General features: G+C 38.9%; 1 protein-coding gene across 1 annotated transcript in view; it reads left to right on the top strand.

The window, feature by feature from the left end:
* The window catches only part of mettl15 (methyltransferase 15, mitochondrial 12S rRNA N4-cytidine), a 43,048-nt gene that overhangs the window by 11,253 nt on the left and 11,825 nt on the right, over window positions 1-19,970 (top strand). The window contains exon 3 of the mRNA XM_077588171.1: window positions 10,780-10,916. Within this exon, the coding sequence (XP_077444297.1) occupies window positions 10,780-10,916 (137 nt within the window). The remainder of the gene's footprint in view (window positions 1-10,779; window positions 10,917-19,970) is intronic.

The following is a 19,970-nucleotide window of genomic DNA, read 5'->3' as shown; positions in this document are numbered from 1 at the left end:
AGCTTGAGTGTTCCCACTCATTGCTTACTCTGTTTTCTGACTAATTTGGTAGGGAAGCGCATGTGTGCTTGACATTACAGGACACTATTCGCCTCAACCACTAATAGTACTTTCTTTGTTTTCATGTCATTGTTTCTCTTGTGTCTTTACTCCAAAAGCAGGCCAAAAGCATGCTGCAGAACAAAAGACCCCCTCCTCAAAAACCGATCAAACACAAGACATTGCATTAAACTAAATTATATACATATTATACATATGTATATATATATATATATATATATATATATATATATATATATATATATATATATATATATATATATATATATATGTATATATATATATTTCCACGACAACGCACTCGTAACCGAACAAACAAATTTAAATTAATGTAACTACACAAAACTGAATTCTATTTTTTTTAATTTTTTTTTAACCTTTGTTCTCCGAGTTAACTGTTTGCCACGCCTCCACCCTCACGTTCCCTATCGATGGGCTGTTTGCTGTTCTGTTGTATTCCCTTTAAAATATTCCGAAAATGCTGCACACAAATGTCCTCACAATAGGATAACGCACGACCACTTGCCAACAAGAAGTAGTCTTGAATGAGCGATCGCGGGAGCTAACAGGCTAAGGAAGGAATAATACTGAAAAAATGCAACAGCTCAGCCTTCTCACGTATTGATTGTGGGTAATGAAGTTTTATTCTGAGAAAGGGTGCCATTGGCTATCGGTGTTGTGTGCACGAGTATACTTCATTACCCAGAAAGCCCTCTTTTTGCCTGCGCATGAGCATTGTGCGTTTTCTGGTCCATGTGTAGGAGAAACTCGTGTGAAGAAACCGTTCAGTGCTCGTAGATATCTGTTATACACAAAAGAGATGCGGCAAAAAAGACAATGATAAACAGACTCTCATGTCATGGCCACCTGGCTTTCTCTCATCTCGAAATTGTTCTCGTATCTAGAGCTAATTATTTGCTCGAAATTTTCCTCGTATCTCGAGCATCTCGTAGGTAGAGCTGCTCGTAGGTACCACTGTAAAACCAAATTTATTATGAGGTCTATGAACGAAATTTAAGAAAAAATAAACTGTATCTTGCATAAAACATGAAAAACTTACCTAGGGATGACAAACTAGACTGCTACGGACACATTTCCTGGTTGTACTGCTCACATGACTTCCTTTTTGAATTTGTCTACATGCAGGCAACACCCTTTAGGAATGTGCAATCCAACAGACGATCATTTCGATTAATACAGTATCTCAGAAATACCATGTGGAATGATTTTTCTTAAGATTTTCCCTTCAAAGTAACAGATTTGTACTCCCTATTAAAACTATGAATATGGAGGTGAAAATTGTGAATCAGGAGTCGTCTCATACGAGAGAAATTGTAAAATTCTATGTTTTTCCTCAGGCAATTTTAAGAGTGCGGCTTATACACGGATGCGGCTAATATGCGAGAAAATACGGTATATTATATATTATATATGTATATGTACATGTGTGTGTTTATGTATGTTCATACTAACCTAATTAAGACAAACAAGCATGGCATGTCACACTGTGTTCATGGCCGTAAGGCCCTGGGGAACATCAGTCAAAAATTTGACTAAAATGGTAGCATGAAGTTGCACTCCTCCCCGAAGCCACCTTTAGCACCCCCATCTCATCTCTTATTTCCTTTCATTTCAGACTGAATTGTAAATCCTATCTTCAAACTACCGGACACATCTTCTTCAATGCCTCTAGATGTGTTTTCCTATTAACATGTTTTCCACCATGAAACCTTCATTTAGCTTGACTCCTCTTTGCGCTCCCTAATGGACTTGGCCCTGTTCTTCCTTTGTCTTCCTTTAGTGCCATGAAATTCTCCTTCAGGAGAGGAAGCCAGCTTCCCTGATGCTTCTTTACATTTTGTGAATATAGTTACATGATTCCTCCCCCTCTTTTCTTCACTCAAGCTTTATATTGTTTGTATTGTTTCCCTAGTACACTATATTGACAATCATGTCACTCTTAAATGAAATCCTTCCTCGCCGACACCAATGAAGCGCATAATCATTTTGAAAAGATGGTCAGCAATGTATTTGACCTTATTTCTTGTTTGCTTTAAATCAAAGTTATCCTCTCTACATTTCTGTTTCTGTTTGCTTTAAATCAAAGTTATCCGTTCTACATTTCTGTTTCATTCTGTCCTTTTGGTGTTGTTCTATTTCGAATAATAGTTCAAAAATTTGGAAAAAAATGAAACATTTTTTTAGTTTAATGGACTGTTCATTTCAGAATGAATCTGTTCCTCAAATATGACTACTTAAATTCAAGCTCTATTTGTCATGTGCGCAGTTAACAGACAATGTAATTTCTACTTTATTTATGAAGCATTTAATCCCAAAAATATAAAAATATCTCATATTATTTGTAACACTAAAGGCTAGTATTGGTCACAATACCACATTTTTCTGGTCATCTCATCTCAGTTTCAACTCCCCAAAGTCTTGGTGTTGTCTCAGTCTCGGACTGGCCGGATTTATTGTTGAAACCGGTTTAGTCTAGTACTCTTCTGATATTCCTAAGATTCATCAATGTGATGAGAAATGCAATAACTTTTACAATAGGTTTAAAAGGGTGCTAGGAAATCAAAATATTTTTAATAACAAAACAGTGTTTTTCTTATGTTGTCAATCTGCCAGATTGCCTAAAATGACTGAACAAGTCCTTGCTAAAGATGACGTATAGGTTGAAATAGATTGTCCGGCTTGGTGTCACTTGCAGTGAATGAGAGAAAGAAAAATATTTTTGCATGCATCGACATGTTTTCCTCTTAAGTTGTTCAAATACTTATTCTTGTCAAACATTGCCGGAAGATTGCAAACATTACTGAAAGCTGTGGAATTATTGTAATTGTTCCGACTTTTGTGCATTCCTCTGACAAAAGAAACATTATCTAAACATACATGTTGCCGCTTGGAATGCTTTCTGGGGAAGAGGTCTGTCAATGTTTATGTTCCTCTATCATTCACCCGCTCCTTAACTCATTTTGACACAAAAGCATAATGTTTAGTTTTTTGTCGGCAGGAATCTGAGACACCACTGCTCACGATCCACATATGTTTGACAGACTAATTCTAGGGAGCTGTCATACCTGTATCAGTTTATCTGATCAAAGAACCATCTGTTTTGATGATCCCATGCCATCTTCTGCTTAATGCAAACAGAGGCTTGCTCCCAAATACATTTTTGCCACTATTGTAAAAGGTAAACTCAGTGTGACGTAAAAACACATTCTATCGAATGTAACCGGTCATAGATTTAGACTAAAGAAATGTCTTTGTTTAAAATATGTCCCCACAATTACAATTATAATTTACCGGGTCGCTAACCTACTTAAATTCAGATAAATAAGAATGGTAAAAGTAATAATAATAAATGAATGCCATAATTTTTCCTATACCTTAAGACAGCTGTTTCTGTGAACATTGGCATACCATTAACTTTGTAAACCAGAGGAAGAAATGAAAACCATTTAGCTTCACTCTTACCATGGCAACGGACGCAAGAAGAAAAGCGATCCTGCACCTGTGTCTCTAATGGTCTGTCCGGTAGTGTAACAAGATATAAGTAAAAACTCCACTCAGTGACATTTTAGATGCCTCACTGTAACCTACCTGGGCTTGGGAGTCGCAAGTAGGATTTAGGTTAGTACTTTAGCGTCTCTCAGGTTCCTGCTCCCCTACTCTTAATGAATTCAACCATATGACAGCCTGCAATGAGGTTTCCACCATAGCACTTCTGGGTTTCTGTAATCCATACTTTTCATGAATAGTTTAGGAGGAATACATATTTTCCCTTGAATGTTCCTCAAAAAGTTATTATCAAGGTGTTTGCTTTAACTTAAAACAAGTGAGTCTGTTATGCATTTGTCTTTTGAATTTGATAAGCAACATTCTCTTGACTGATGAGGTGGTGACTGCTGAAGTTTCCTGCATGATACCACCTTGCAGCCTCACACTGCACCACTCGCATTACTCTCCTGTTCCCTCTGCTGGGAAAGGCAGATATAACACCCAATAACAAGGACAAAATAGTCAGTGTTCATCTTGATTGGATTTTTTAAAAATAATTTATTATGCCACCTTTAGGGTTGGGGATATAATTCCAATATTTGTCATTTGAAATGATAGTGTTTTGACTTGTGCCCCTTTTAAAGTTTTAATGATGAGAATGATGCTTCTAATGTTTGGTGTCTGTTTTTACAAATGGCAGACTTGGACGGGCCATCTGATAGCTTGACCAGGATGAAGCATAAGTAAATGGCTTTGTAAACATGTCATCAAAAGGTCTCAAACCTGTTTATCCTCAGTACAGAACATTATCCGTGTTACTCATAGTGTAGTGGTTCATTTGTCTGACTTGGGTATGGGCAGGTTGGGATCGACCCCCCCAGTGACGTTGTGATTGTGGGTGTGAATAGTTGTCTGTCTCTGTGCGTGTCCTGAGACTGACTGGTGACCAGTGTTGTCCCCCTTTTGCCAGAGGTCAGCTGGGATAGGCTCTAGCACCTCTTGACCCTGACAAGGATAAGCAGTGTTGAAAATGAATTAATGAATGAATGAAGGTAATGGACATTGACACATTTAATTGGCTGGTTTTCTTGGAGTAATAAATCTGACAGTACTTATGTTACTTTTTTCTGCCATAAGAAGTCAACAAATATTCTTGTGGCAAGTAATACCCCTTCAAGTCATAAACAACTGTAGTTTACCTTGTGGGTAGTTTTAACATGTCGTCTTGTTTTCTGAAAGCCAGATTACTTTGCGTTTCCTTTCCCTTTTTTGTATTGAATAGCACAACAGGCAAGTTCATTATGCGTGTGACTCATCCTACTAGCCCACACCCCCTCCCAGTCTGCTGCTGTGCGCTAAAAAGGAGAGGCAACCGCCATTGATCATTTCTTTCCTCACACATTCATGCACACAGCCCACCTTCCACGTCACTGTCAATCGTCATTTTAATGTTTTTGTGAGGAATAGATAATAAAGCATTTTCTTGTCATTTTATCATCATTCCCTTTAACTGTTCTCGTAGATTAAAAATGTGAAATTATCTGTAAATTATGCAGACAAATATATTCTTAATTTTGTTCCTGAATTACAGAACACTTTTGAAATGGTTTATCTGTAGTAGAGACAAAGTTCACATTTTATTGTTATTATTATTTTTATTTCTCGTAATGATAAGCAGTTCAGAAAATGAATGAATGAAGGGAGACTGCTACATCAGTCAATTTGAATGACGGGTATTTTTGTCAATTCCTATTATGTTTACATTCGTCAATTCCAATAAAGGATATTCATTCATTCATTCTTTGAGGCCGACACGCTAACCACTCGCCCACAAATATATAAGATAAAATAAATAAATACATTTAAAAAAAGAATGAAATCCATATATGCGCTGCACCTAACTATAAGCTGCAGGTTTCCATGTCTTATTATGAGATGTCCATGTCTTATTATGAGATGTTTACACTTAAAAGATTAGACAAAAACATTTTGATTGATAAAAAAATAGATATATTTACACAGTTAATATTAACCTCCTAAGACCCAGACTCTTGCAAGGTATGCATTTTAATTTTCTCTTTGTAGCTTCTGAGAAAAATGATGTCCACATCATAAGTGGATGCCAGGCCCTTGTAGTCCAAAATTTAACATTGTAGTCTTTGACAACCAAAAATGTGTTGTCCACACATGTGGATGCCATGTCATAGGAGCTTAATGCACTGAGTTGTGTCCTCTTCATTCATTTTGGAGCAGCCTGTCACTTTGGGGAGCCAAACACCACAAATCCCACTTGTGTTTTTTGAGGCAGTCTGAAACCATAAAAGCATCTTTCAAAAACAGGTCACTAAATTTACAAAGAAAAAAAGATTGATTTCCGCTTTACTTTTTCATTTTACTCTTAAAGTATATGTAAGTCCTCTTAAAAATCCTATCCAGATCATCTGATCAACTCAGGGCTAATGGCTATCTGGACAAACTGTAGCACAACAGCTTTGTTGTGGCACACTGTGACTGTAGGCTCTATAAATCTGTCAAAACACCCACGGTAACGTTAAACTTTTCTTCTGTTGTGGAATCAAACATAAACCAGAGCCTTTTTCGGCAAATAAGTCTTCTTCGTGCTGGTTGAAAGTGACTACCGTATGTACTCGCATATAAAAGGATACTCGCATCTGGCCAATCAGAGCATGTTTAACTATGGTAAGATGGCGACGCCTTGAGCGAGCAATGACAGGTAGAAGTGAGTTTTTTCATGTTTTATGCAAGATACGTTTTTTCTTCTTCTTGAATTTCATTCATAGACGTCAAAATAAATTTTGAATAGCGTTTTATCTGTTTATCTTTTCTCTGTTTTGAAATAAATGACCATATCGGCCGCATTGTCTTGCGTTATGGCTTTTCGTCTTTGTCACCTTGCAGTTTCGTGCACGCCGTCTTTTTATGCGCATATAAGCCATACCCTTGATTCAGTTATCTTTTTTTGCGACAAATACGGCTTATATGCGAGTAAATACGGTATTTGGTGATAGCATAGCATCCTCTCATGATAACAAACAATGGATATCCATCCTTAAGTCAATTTCACCACGCTTGGTTCAACAAATCATTCTGTTGTAGCATTGGGTGAAGCCCTAAAGGTTCATATATACACACAGCGTTTTTGATGAGTTCTGATGCAGCAGCTGGCAAGCTTTATTGCAGAGAGTGAGTCAGAGCAACAAGTTGGATCTCCATTTTGTTATAATACAGTGGTGCCTCAACTTATGAAATTAATTCGTTACAGAACTTGTTTTGTAACTTGGATTTTTTGTCACTAGAGACACATTTTACATTGAATTAGCATAATTTATTCCTTTAATACTTGTTACTATAAACACTTAAAACATGTCAAAAGCATAAAAATGTTGTATTAAATATGTATGAAAATGTATGTATTTATGCAAAAACAGAGAAAATAAAACTATTTATTAAGCCATTAAAATGACGCCACAACACCGTACCAAACAATAACCAATCGAAAGCACCTCAGAACATGCACTCGCTGAAGGGGTTGATCTAGCCAAATGTCTCTCTTTCTTGCTTGCTCGCTCACTCGCTTAGTCTCTCTCGCTCTTTCTGTCGTCACTCACGTTGGTGCCATGTGGCCACGTGTTGCTTTTCATGGTGCATTCACGGACGCAAAGCCTGATGGGTTTGAATGGCACCATGAGCGTAAAGCAGGGGTGCACAAACTATTCCACAATGGGCCGCAGTGGGTGTGGGTTTTCATTCCAACCCATAAAGAGGACACATTTTCACCAATCTGGTGTCCTACAAGTGCAATCAATGGATTGCAGTCAGGTGCCTGTTGTTTTCTGCAGAAATCTCATTGGTTAAACTCTCTGTGCTGGATCGGTTGGAACAAAAACTTGCACCCACAGCTGCCCTCGGGGACCGGTTTGCCCACCCTTGGTGTAAAGTGTTGTGAAGTAGGCTATCAGTCTTGGTGTTGCTGAAAGAAAAAAAAGGAGTGTAGCTAGTGAGTATGACTTGCATGATGGCTGTAGAAACTGAAATCTACGGGAGTTGCAGCATTCCCTTGTTACATTTATATGCTATACCACTTTTGATGCTTCGTAACATGGACAAATTATTGTATTTAGGAACAAAAATTTACACATCACAGTGTTTCGTAACCTGAAAGATTTGTAAGTTGGAGCATTCTGACCAGGATGATGTCCATCATGGACAGCACCTCCCACCCCCTGCATGAGTCTGTGGAGTCCCTCCGAAGCTCCTTTAGCAATAGACTGCGGCACCCTCATTGCAGGAAGGAGCGCTTCCGCAGATCCTTCCTCCCATCAGCTGTCAGGCTCTTTAACAAAAAAATGGCTGTGTGTTAAGACCTACCGTATGCATGCATGTACATTTATGTGTATGTATGTATGTATATATGTGCTAAGCAACACGCTTATTTAATTATATATTTATTCATGTATTTATTTCTTGACCTACTTATTACCTATCTATTTATGTCTAAAATGCCTTTCCTATTCCTGCATCCTCACCCTCTTGCCACTGGAACAACGAAATTTCCCGAATACGGGATGAATAAAGTTATCCAATCCAATCCAATCCAATTCGTAAGTTGAGGTACACCTGTATCTCTAACCATTTATAGTTAGGGTCATATGGTTCTTCAATAGTAGCATCCAGGATCTTCTCTCGAAAACAAGTCTATTTGTATTAAAAAAAACTTTGGCTTCTCATAATATTTGGGATCCTACCATAATATAAGGACACAACTTGGATAATCTAGTCCAAGGCTACATTTGAGTCTGAGCACGATACATATGGTAACTCAAGAGTATTGTTAGTCGTGTGCTAATCATTAGAGACTTTGAATGCAACTCAAGTCATAATCTGCTTAGGTACTGAGCAAATTAAAAAAGAATAATCTCATTTAAAAAAAACCTCCATATCAACATTCAGATCCATAATTAAATCAATCAAAATCAAAATCAAAAGCCTTTATTGTCATCATACACAGCTACGTATAACGAAATTGGTGGTGCTACTCTACAAAGTGCGTTTTCCCAGTAAAAAAACCTAAATAGTAATATAAAAGTATAAAAAGTCACATCCCGGGTAGGTAAATTCTAAAATATTGTACAATCTAAGATATTGCCCATTGTTATTGCACACCCCAAAGTTATTGCACAGAAGGGATTGTGTGTCGTGCTAACGCAAGTTCAGAGTCCTGATGGCTGTGGGAAAAAACTGTAACTGCTTTGTGAGACCTGTAGCGTCTGCCAGAGGGCAGCAGCTGGAACAGGTTGTGACCAGGGTGGTATGGGTCCCTGACAATGTTCCTGGCTCTGCTGAGGTAGCGAGGGCTGGCAATGTCATCCAGTGAGGGCAGAGAGCAGCCGATGATCTTCTGGGCAGTGTTGATCACTCTTTGCATGGCCTTTCTGTCTGCTGCCGTGCTTCCAGCGTACCACACTGTAATGCAGTATGCCAGGATGCTCTCCACAGTGGCTCTATAGAAGGTTACCAGAAGCTTAGTGTCCAAGTTGTTCCTCCTGAGTACCCTCAGGAAATGGAGTCGTTTCTGGGCCTTCTTCACCACTGCCGTGGTGTTGGTAGACCAGGAGAGCTTGTCAGTGACGTGGACCCCCAGGAATTTGAAGGACTGGACCCTGTCTATGCATATTCCATTCATGAGGAGTGGGGCCAGACCTGTGCTGCGTTTGCGAATGTCCAGGATTATTTCTTTAGTTTTCGTGGTGTTTAGTGTGAGATTGTTCGCCAAACACCACGAAGACAGTTTGTTGACCTCATCTCTGTAAGCAGACTCATCCCCCCTGAGATGAGTCCGACCACAGTGGTGTCATTGGCAAATTTGATGATGGAGTTAGACTGGTGGGTCGGTGTACAGTCGTATGTGTACAGGGAGTACAGAAGGGGACTCAGTACACAGCCTTGAGGGGAGCCAGTGCTCAGTGTAATGGAGGAAGAGAGGTGGGGACCAAGTCTAACAGTTTGTGGACGGTTGGTTAAGAAGTTCTTAATCCAGTAGCAGATGGAAGAGGATAGTCCAAGGTGGGAGAGTTTGTCAGCCAGGATATCCGGTATTATAGTGTTGAAGGCTGAGCTATAGTCAATGAAAAGCATCCTCACGTAGTTCCCATGGTGCTCCGTAAATAATATCAGGAATTATCGTATAACTGTCCAAAAGACTCTATCATTCATTCATTCATTTTCTGAACCACTTAATCCTCACAAAGGTCGTGTTGAGTGCTGGTGCTGGAGTCTAACCAATCTGACTTCGGGCACGAGGCGGGGGACACCCTGAACTGGTCGCCAGCCGATCGCAGGACTCAATAACATATCATCTTAAAATTAATTATTTACAGTAGACCCCTCGTGGTTTGCGCTTTCCCAAAATCCATTTACATTATGTTCTAAGATGGAGTGTGTGTGGCGTGAAAAAATTGGAGTCCACCCAGTCTGTCAGTTGGAGCACAGGTTAAGGAAACTATCTGAATTCCTTCATTTCATTGAGTCTGACAAATAAGCACAGTCAAGTGATTCATTAGACATTATTCAAATTGATTTGTATTGTGTAGCAACAACTTCACTGCATATTTATGGTTGTGTCTTCCTTCATTCATGCAGTTCCAACACCACTTTGATGCATTTCCGAAAGGAAGTGAGTGTGTTTTAAGTTCTTCAGTATCTCAGTATAAAATAAGCCTGAAGTCAATTATTTTTTAAATTTATTTTTTTAAAGTAAGTAGCAGTGTTTATTGCTCTACAGAGTTCTGTTAATTCAAGCTTAGGGCACTGATAAAGCCACAAGCGATTCGTCACGCAAAGGCGTGGAACATTTGTTAGACTGATAGTTGATCTCACTGTGTAGAGCAAACCTTTTTTTACTGTAATGTAGTGAACACTTTTTAAGTTGAAGACATTAAACCCTGAATTTCTCCCAATAGGCATGGCAGTGCAGCACATTGCATGCCAGCCGCACCGCCTACTACAACTGCTCTAAATGTTTAATTGTATCTGCAAAAGATGTTTTGTCTATCCCAAATGACCTCGGCTACAGATGGTGGCTTGCTTGAAGCATAGTGTATAGTATCATGTCATGCAAGGATATTAAGTTTTTTTTTTTAATTTATGGAATGCTATTGAAGACAGTTTATCGTATCATATTCTGTTCCGTAGGTGGTCCTCGACATGACATTTGGGGGCGGTGGTCATACCAAAGCAATACTTGAAGAGATTTCTGACGTTACTGTTCTGGCTTTAGACCGAGATCCCACGGCAATTTCCTTGGCTCAGGAGTTAGCAAAGGAAAACCCGTAAGTGATTCATTGTGAATGTTATACACCTAAACACAAGTCAAGGCCAATATTGCAATTTGTCTGGACACGTTTATTCAGGCTGGTGGTTAATCTTTTACCCTTTTCACTGTCACACTTGAAAGCTTCAAATTATAAAGCAGTGTTTGGTTTGTGGTCAGCTCTGCAAACGTATGTAGCAGCATTATATAAGTTCAGATTTTTGCTGTATAGTTCAGTAATTGCTTGACTCAAATCAAATGCTCTTCAATGGTTAATGAGTTAGTTTATCCAATCAAATCCATTTTTCTTTTAACTTAAAGCTTTTCTCTCCCCACACAGAGTGAGTGGGCCGAGCACATCATTTGTCAGAGTAAGGCCCACGGTTCTGCAGTGTGAGGGAACTGTAAGATCGAGGGGCTGATGAAACTAAGAGAATAGAGTGAGACACATTGCTTCGGTGACAGGAAGGGTACGTACTCATGAACAAGCCGAGGGAGGATTAAATTGAGATGTTCCGAATACCATGGCATGGGAAGGAATCCTTTCCCGTAAATTCTGGGGAAACCTCTCTCAAGGGATTCTGAAAAAAATGCGCATGTGAGCAGGGAATGACAATTAGAGGAGAGAGTTTCCAAACACTATTCTGTCAGCAGCAGTATACCCCTGCTGTAAACTCTTCTACGCCTACTTGTGATGCAAGTTCTGAGAACCTCAAGAAATCTTGCAATTAACCAATGTTATTGGAAGACTGAGCAAAAAGCCCTTGCAGCCTACGCAGTGCATTGTACATCAGGTGGAGAATTCGCGGTCTTCTACTGTATGCACTCATGTATTGAGGAATGTATAACCTCAATGCAAATCACAAAGTGTTGGTCTGAGTAAGCAAGCCCCTTTTAAAGATACAGTGGTACCTCGTCATACGACCGCTCGTCATACAACATTCTCGTCTTACGACGGAAATTTCAATGGAATAATTCGCCCGTCATGCGATCAAAATTTTGTGATGTGACCAAGCCAGGTGGCCATGGCACTGTCTTTTTTTGGCATATCTTTCGTGTATAACAATATCTACGAGCACTGAACGATTAATTCAGATGAGTTTCTCCCACGTATCGACCAGAAAACGCACAACGCGCATGCGCGGGCAAAAAGAGGGCTTTCTGGGTAATGAAGTATACTCGTGCACACAACGCCGATAGGCAATGGCACTCTTTCTCAGAATGAAACTTTATTACCCACAATCAATACGTGGGTAAGCTCAGCTGTTGCATTTCCTGTTATTATTATCTAATACGAGGAGTATTATATTACTTCTCGTTCGCTGCTCCTAAGAACATCAGCGGCACTGGCTCGCAATTCCCTCTTTGTAATATTTCTGGTCGCAACTCTCTCTCATAGGCGCTGTTCAAAGCGGTTGCGACCAGAGCCATTTCAACGAGGGAGTTGCGAGCCGGTCTTTATGAGCAGCGGAGCGATCACTAAAATGTACTACAAGACTATTTCTCGTTGGCAAGTGGTCGTGGGTTATCCTATAGTGAGGACATTTGTGTGAATCATTTTCGGAATATTTTGAAGGGAATACGTAGTACAACAGCAAACAGCCCATCGATAGCGAACGTGAGGGTGGAGGCGTGGCAAACCGCCAACCCGGAAAACGAAGGTAACAAAAGATTACAACAAAATTAGAATTCAGTTTTGTGTAAAGTTACATTAAACGTATGTTTTAGTGTCTGTATATATTAATCCAAGTTAATTTAAATTTGTTTGTTCCGTTTACGAGTGCGTCGTCGTGGCAAAAAAAAAACACAGCAGGATTTGGCGAATGAGAGCGACGAGAAGGGTTTGGCGAATGAGAGCGACAAGTAGGATCTGGCGCTAGAGAGTGACGAGCAGTAGCTGGCACTTGAGAGAAATGAGCAGGAACTGGCACGGGAGAACTGGGCGCCGGCTCGGTAGCTTGGCCGTCGACAATATTCCCACTCTACCTCCCTCACCGTGGCGCCCTGGCCGTCGGCCTGAACGCCGTCCTCCTCAGCGTAACGGGGAAGAGTGACGGGCTGGACAAAACCCCTTCTTGGACTGTCCTGCAGGCCACCACGCGGAGGACCAGGGTAAATGGCCAAACGGGAACCCCAGTAGGGGTTTGCGTAAAAAAATTCCAGGGAAGGTCTGTAGGAGAATTGCATTCACTCCGGAAAAACTCCGGAAATCGGACAAGGGTACTCCTGAAATTGGGTGGGCGGAGGTTGACAGCTCTGGTTAAACCCAGTTGCAGGGAAAAATAAAACCTTGAATACAAAAACCAGAGGAAACCTGACCAAGTACAACTTAAACAATGTAACCAAACTTACGGGAAAAACACGAAGGGCACGAGTAGCACTGGGCGTCAACAAGCAGGACATAACAGAGTGGACGTGACCAGAACATCACGTCGTTGATGATCCGACAAGGGACTGACAAATACTAAGGGTTTAGACCAGGGGTCCCCAAACTTTTTCCTGTGAGGGCCACATAACCTTTCCCTTCTCTGATGGGGGGCCGGTGTCAGATTGTATAAGAAAAAGTGTGACGATCGTAGGGGAGCTTAAAAAAAATATTGTTTTCCAGAAAGCCACACATAACCAAATAACCCTTTTTTTCTTTACAGAAAAAAAGTCAGGAAACAAATAATAAGACTATTAATGAAATAAATAATAACTAAATAACCCTCTCTGAGTTCTTCACAGAAAAAAAACAGGAAATAAATAACACTATTTATGAAATAAATAATAACTAAATAACTCTCTCTGGGTTCTTCATAGAAAAAAAAGCCATGGAACATTAACTTTCTGTTGTGCCATGCACAATCTTAACAGATAAAAGTTCAGCTCAGTTGTCAGAGCAGAATCTCTCTCACGTCAACACTTTGCAGCACAGTGCTTACTGGTGAATTAGGCAGTGGACTCGTAGCGGGGCGGTGAGACCCCTTTTTTCCAACTCCCGGTTCATGCGTCCCATTAGACCGCGAGTTTCGCCCACCATGCTAGGAGCCCCGTCAGTCGTGATGCTAGCTAGCTTTGACCAGTCCAGGTCCAACTTCTCCATGGTTTGGCACACTTTGTCAAAAATATCCTCTCCCATTGTAGTCCCTTTGAGACTTTGGAGGGCTGCCAGATCCTCGCATATCTCAAAGTTTGCGCTAACTCCACAAATAAAAATGAGCAGTTGCGCTGTGTCTTGCACGTCCGTGCTTTCATCCAGTGCTAATGAAAAAAAGTCAAATTATTTCGTCTTCTGCTGCAGCTGGGCATATACATTACTCCCAATTTCTTCAACGCGTCTGGTGATTGTACTCGCCGACAGACTTACGGCATTAAATGGATCTTTCTTCTCGGGACACACCTCCGCGACAGCAACCATACATTTCTTAACAAACTCTCCGTCAGTGAAAGGCTTACCGCTGCTTGCTATCAGTTTAGCAACTGGAAAGCTGGCCCGAACGGATGCCTGGTTCAGCTGAGCTTGGCGTACAAATGTATTCTGCTGAGATAGTAGTTCACTTTTTCGCTTTGAGTTTGTCTGCTTGTATTTGGCCTTGCAAGCTATCGTACTTGTCTTTGTGACGGGATTCATAGTGTCAGCGAAGATTGTATTCTTTGAATACCGCCACCGTCTCTTGACAGATGAGACAAACAGCCTTTTCTTTGCATTGAACAAAAAAATAATCGTTTGTCCACTCCAGGTTAAATACCCTGCATTCTGAATCATTTTTTCTCTTACCTAACTTTTTCGCCATTATTCCGTTCTCTCTTTGACAGGGCGGGACCTAGGTTTTTTTGGGGGGGAAAAAAAAATTCTGGAATTTTTTTTTTTTCCAAATTGGAAATAAATCCGATAGCATCTCTGGTATTGTTCAGAGGGCCGGGCCAAATGTGCTGACGGGCCGTATCCGGCCCGCGGGCCGTAGTTTGGTGACCACTGGTTTAGACTAACAGGGGTTGATGAGGCAATCAGAAACAGCTGGGTGAGCTGAGAAGTACGGACTAAGGAGAGATACCAGGGGTGGGAAACAACATGTGAAACCAATTGGTAATCACAAAGACAAGTCACAAAGGGAAAAATCCCAGGATGCAAAAAATAAAATGTAAATTAAAAAAAACAACAACAACTAAATCCCCCAAAAACCAATATAACTATCTGATTATAAAACTTTGAGATTTGTCTCAGTGAGCTAAGCAGGATGAAAATATTACAGAAACAAAGCTAAAATCCAAGTGCCATATTTTTCGCACTATAAGGCGCAGCGCCTTATAAGGCACACCCTCAATGAATGACACATTTTAAAAAATCCATATATAAGGCGCACCGCTCCGCATTACACTGGTCTACGGCACCGCATTATACGGGTCTACAGTTGAGGCTGGGGTTACGTTATGCATCCTCTAGATGGTGCTGCGCTAAAGGAAATGTCAACAAAACAGTCAGATAGGTCAGCCAAACTTTATTAGTAGATTACAAATAAATTAATTTTCTCCGAGGTTAAAGTATTAGTATTTTCGTGACACAGCAATAGCATAATAACTCATGTTAAACAGGTGGGCGAATGTGGCATCCAACACGCACGGCTCCGTCTCACCAAAGTCGTTATTAATCAAGTCAATAATTCCTGCCTTCCTGAAAGCTCGGACCACAGTTGAGACTTCCATTGGGAATGACGGCGAACATAGAATTAATGTGCTAGATCGAGCCTCACCGAAATGAAACGCCGTTTTATATATCTCAGCATATATATATATATATATATATATATATATATATATATATATATATATATATATATACACCATATTTTCACGACTATAAGGCGCACATAAAAGTCTGAAATTTTCTCCAAAATAGACAGGGCGCCTTATAATCCAGTGGGCTTTATAGATGGACCAATACTAAAATTGTTATCACGATAAAATAAAATAAATCGATAGGACAACTATGGCAAGCAGCCCCCGACTCTACTATTTTCCCGTAGATAAAGTACTGCGCAGTGACTGCTGAGATATGTAGTTTTTTTTGTCAATACACCCAATGGATTGTGGCCTGCCGATCGGCATCAACACTAGCTAGCTACTATTTGCGAATGGACTGGCCTGGCGATCGGCATCAACACAGTTGCGAAGCATGAAAGACAGCCTTGGAATACTAGTTACACTAGCTACTAGCTAGCTACCATTTGTGAACGGATTGAGGCCTGGCGATTGGCATCAACACAGTTGCGAACCATGGAAGACAGCCTTGGAATAGTTACGCTAGCTACTAGCTAGCTACCATTTGGGAATGAATTGTGGCCGCCTGGACGAACGTATTAAACTCAGCGTTTTCGATGGACAAATGTTCAATTCGGACACAGATAATGAGGACTTTGATGGTTTTGTGGGTGATGATGATGTGATTACATTGTAAAATGGCTAAATAAAGTACAACCGTACTCAGTCTTGCTTCCGTTGCCTTTTTAAAAACGTGTTTTTAGCATGCGGGTGTAGCGTGCATTTGGTACATGTAGCACCAAATTAGTGTGTTCGCCGTTGTAGTATATTGATATTATTAGTGCAAAGTTATCACAGCCGTCAACCTGGGTGTATTGACAAAAGGACTATTTATCCCAGCAGTCACTGCGCACCGGAAATAGCGTATGTGGCTGCTTTCGTAGACAGCGCTAATACAGTTCGATAATCATCCATAAATAATATATATATGCCATGCCTGGCTTCACGAAAAGTGGCAGGCAGCGCCAGGCTTCTTACGCTACGATTTGTGAATGGATTGATGGAAATGACGGTGACTCTGAGAACGAAGAGAGGGGACCCGGCTTTTTGGAAGGCTCGTTTGGGCAATTGTTTAATTCGGACACAGAAAATGAGGACTTTGAGGGATTTGTGGGTGATGATGACGTGAGTGAGTTGTAAAATGTCTAAATAAAGTACAACCAAACTCAGTTTTGCTTCCGTTGCCTTTTTAAAACATGTTTTTAGCGTGTGGGTGTAGCGTGCAAGAACTATATTTCCCAGCAGTTACTGCGCACCGGAACCCGGAAATAGGCTGCTTCCGGTAGCCAGCGCTATTGTGTTTCGATGTTCATCCATATATAATATATATGCGTGTAATGAAACGGTGCGTGCTTTGTGTGTCTAAAATACAGAAATAGCACTCGTTACTGACACTGTGGCTTAAAATACAATGCGCCGAATAGTCGTGAAAATACGGTATATATATATATATATGTATATATATATATATATATATATATATATATATATATATGTATATATGTATATATGTATATATATATATATATATGTATATGTATATGTATATGTATATGTATATGTATATGTATATGTATATGTATATGTATATGTATATGTATATGTATATGTATATGTATATGTATATGTATATGTATATGTATATGTATATGTATATGTATATGTATATGTATATATATGTATATGTATATGTATGTATATGTATATGTATATGTATATGTATATGTATATGTATATGTATATGTATATACATATACATATACATATACATATACATATACATATACATATACATATACATATACATATACATATACATATACATATACATATACATATACATATACATATACATATACATATACATATACATATACATATACATATACATATATATATACATATATATATATATATATATATATATATATATATATATATATATATATATGTACATATATATATATATATACCGTATTTTCACGACTATTCGGCGCATTGTATTTTAAGCCACAGTGTCAGTAACGAGTGCTATTTCTGTATTTTAGACACACAAAGCACGCACCGTTTCATTACACGCATATATATTATATATGGATGAACATCGAAACACAATAGCGCTGGCTACCGGAAGCAGCCTATTTCCGGGTTCCGGTGCGCAGTAACTGCTGGGAAATATAGTTCTTGCACGCTACACCCACACGCTAAAAACATGTTTTAAAAAGGCAACGGAAGCAAAACTGAGTTTGGTATATGTATATGTATATGTATATGTATATGTATATGTATATGTATATGTATATGTATATGTATATGTATATACATATACATATACATATACATATACATATACATATACATATACATATACATATACATATACATATACATATACATATACATATACATATACATATACATATACATATACATATACATATACATATACATATACATATACATATACATATACATATACATATATATATATATATATATATATATATATATATATATATATATATATATATACACATATATATATATATACCGTATTTTTAGCTTTGAATGCTCTGTTGACGCCAATCTAGCGGCTGGAGTTCTTTTGTCAATCCACCCGGAATGACGGCGAGCACCGAATTAGTGTGCTCGCCATCATACTGGGTGTATTGACAAAAGAACTACATATCCCAGCATGAACCGCGCACGGGGGAAAATTAAGTTGCAGGCTGCTTACCATAGTTGCGAGACCTGTAGAAGATGATGTACCCTATCGACTGATATCGACTGATTTTTTTTATTTTATCGTGATAATAATTGTAATATTGGTCCATATATAAGGCGCACTGCATTAAAGGCGCATAGTCAGCTTTTAAAAAAAAAGGAGGCTTTTAGGTGTGCCTTATAGTTCAGAAAATACGGTATTTACATCGAATAATGTTGTGGACACCAAAATTATTGCTCTACTTTGAGATTTTTTTTAAAATTGAAATGAGCTAGTGCATACCGAAGGTATGAACAAGCATTTGAGCACCAGTCTGTCTGTGTTCTATGTTTATAATGTTCTTGTTTTTTTTCTCCACCGGATTGAAGATATTTTCATCGCTGGTCCCCTGCTGAAAGCAATCAATCAGCATCTTGTCTTAGGCTTCAGTGACGCAAGTAATAGAACTGAGCAGGTCAACACAAGGGAGTATTTCTGGCTTGATTTGTAAGAAGCAGAAGTAGTTTGAACGTCGTTGTCCTCAGACTATATAGCACTAGTGTCAAAGTGGCGGCCCGGGGGCCAAATCTTGCCCGCCGCATCATTTTGTGTGGCCCCGGAAAGTAAATCATGAGTGCCGACTTTCTGTTTTTGGATCAAATTAAAATGAAGAGTATAGATGTATATTAAATTTTCTGATTTTCCCCCTTTTAAATCAATAATTGTAATTTTTGTAATCATTTTTTCTGTGTTTTTAGTTCAAAAATCATTTTGTAAAATCTAAAAATATAAAAAAACTAAAATAAACATTGTTTTAGATCTATAAAAAACTGAATATTCAGGGCTTTTAATCCAGTTCTTTTAATCCATTCATTTAAAAAAAAATCTAAATATTATATCTAAAATGCTCCGGCCCACGTGAAATCAAGTTGACGTTAAAGCGGCCCGCGAACCAACCCGAGTCTGACACACAATAGTGATGGCAAAATGAAGTTTTACCATCAATTAGGTATCATTTGTATTTGTGTAATAAGTGAAGAAATATTTTCTCATGCTCATAACTTTTGGAATATAATCAAGTTAATCCCGTTAGGTGCTATCATAAAACATATTGTGGGGTGCTACAACTATAAATAGTTCAGAACTCTTAGGTAATTATGAGTCCACTCTTGGACCATAGCGCTTAATCCAACTTCTCCTTTTTAATAATAAACAATGTTACATAAGGCATTTATATATCCAAGTCTGTGTCTTGCACACATAAAGAAATGAATAATTTAAAACTTATGTAACTGTTTTGCATATTTTTACATTCTTATCAGCAATTTTAAAACATTCAGTAAATGCCAGTCCTCTTTTTTAAGGTAGCTAAGGTAGCCTCACCTAGGTGTCAGTAGAATGATCCCTGTCAAAGAAAAGTAATTCCAATGGAGTATACATTATTTGATCTTGGATATATATGATTGTTTTAGTGAAAGACCAAGAAGGAGAAAAAATGCTTTTTGTTCACAGTAATTTTCAACGCACAGATTGCTCATGCAGGATTGATCTAGCCTGTCAATATACTGG

Source organism: Stigmatopora argus, chromosome 2 (genome assembly GCF_051989625.1).
Source record: "Stigmatopora argus isolate UIUO_Sarg chromosome 2, RoL_Sarg_1.0, whole genome shotgun sequence".
Taxonomy (NCBI): Eukaryota; Metazoa; Chordata; class Actinopteri; order Syngnathiformes; family Syngnathidae; genus Stigmatopora; species Stigmatopora argus.
This window is presented reverse-complemented; position numbering and strand designations above follow the sequence as displayed.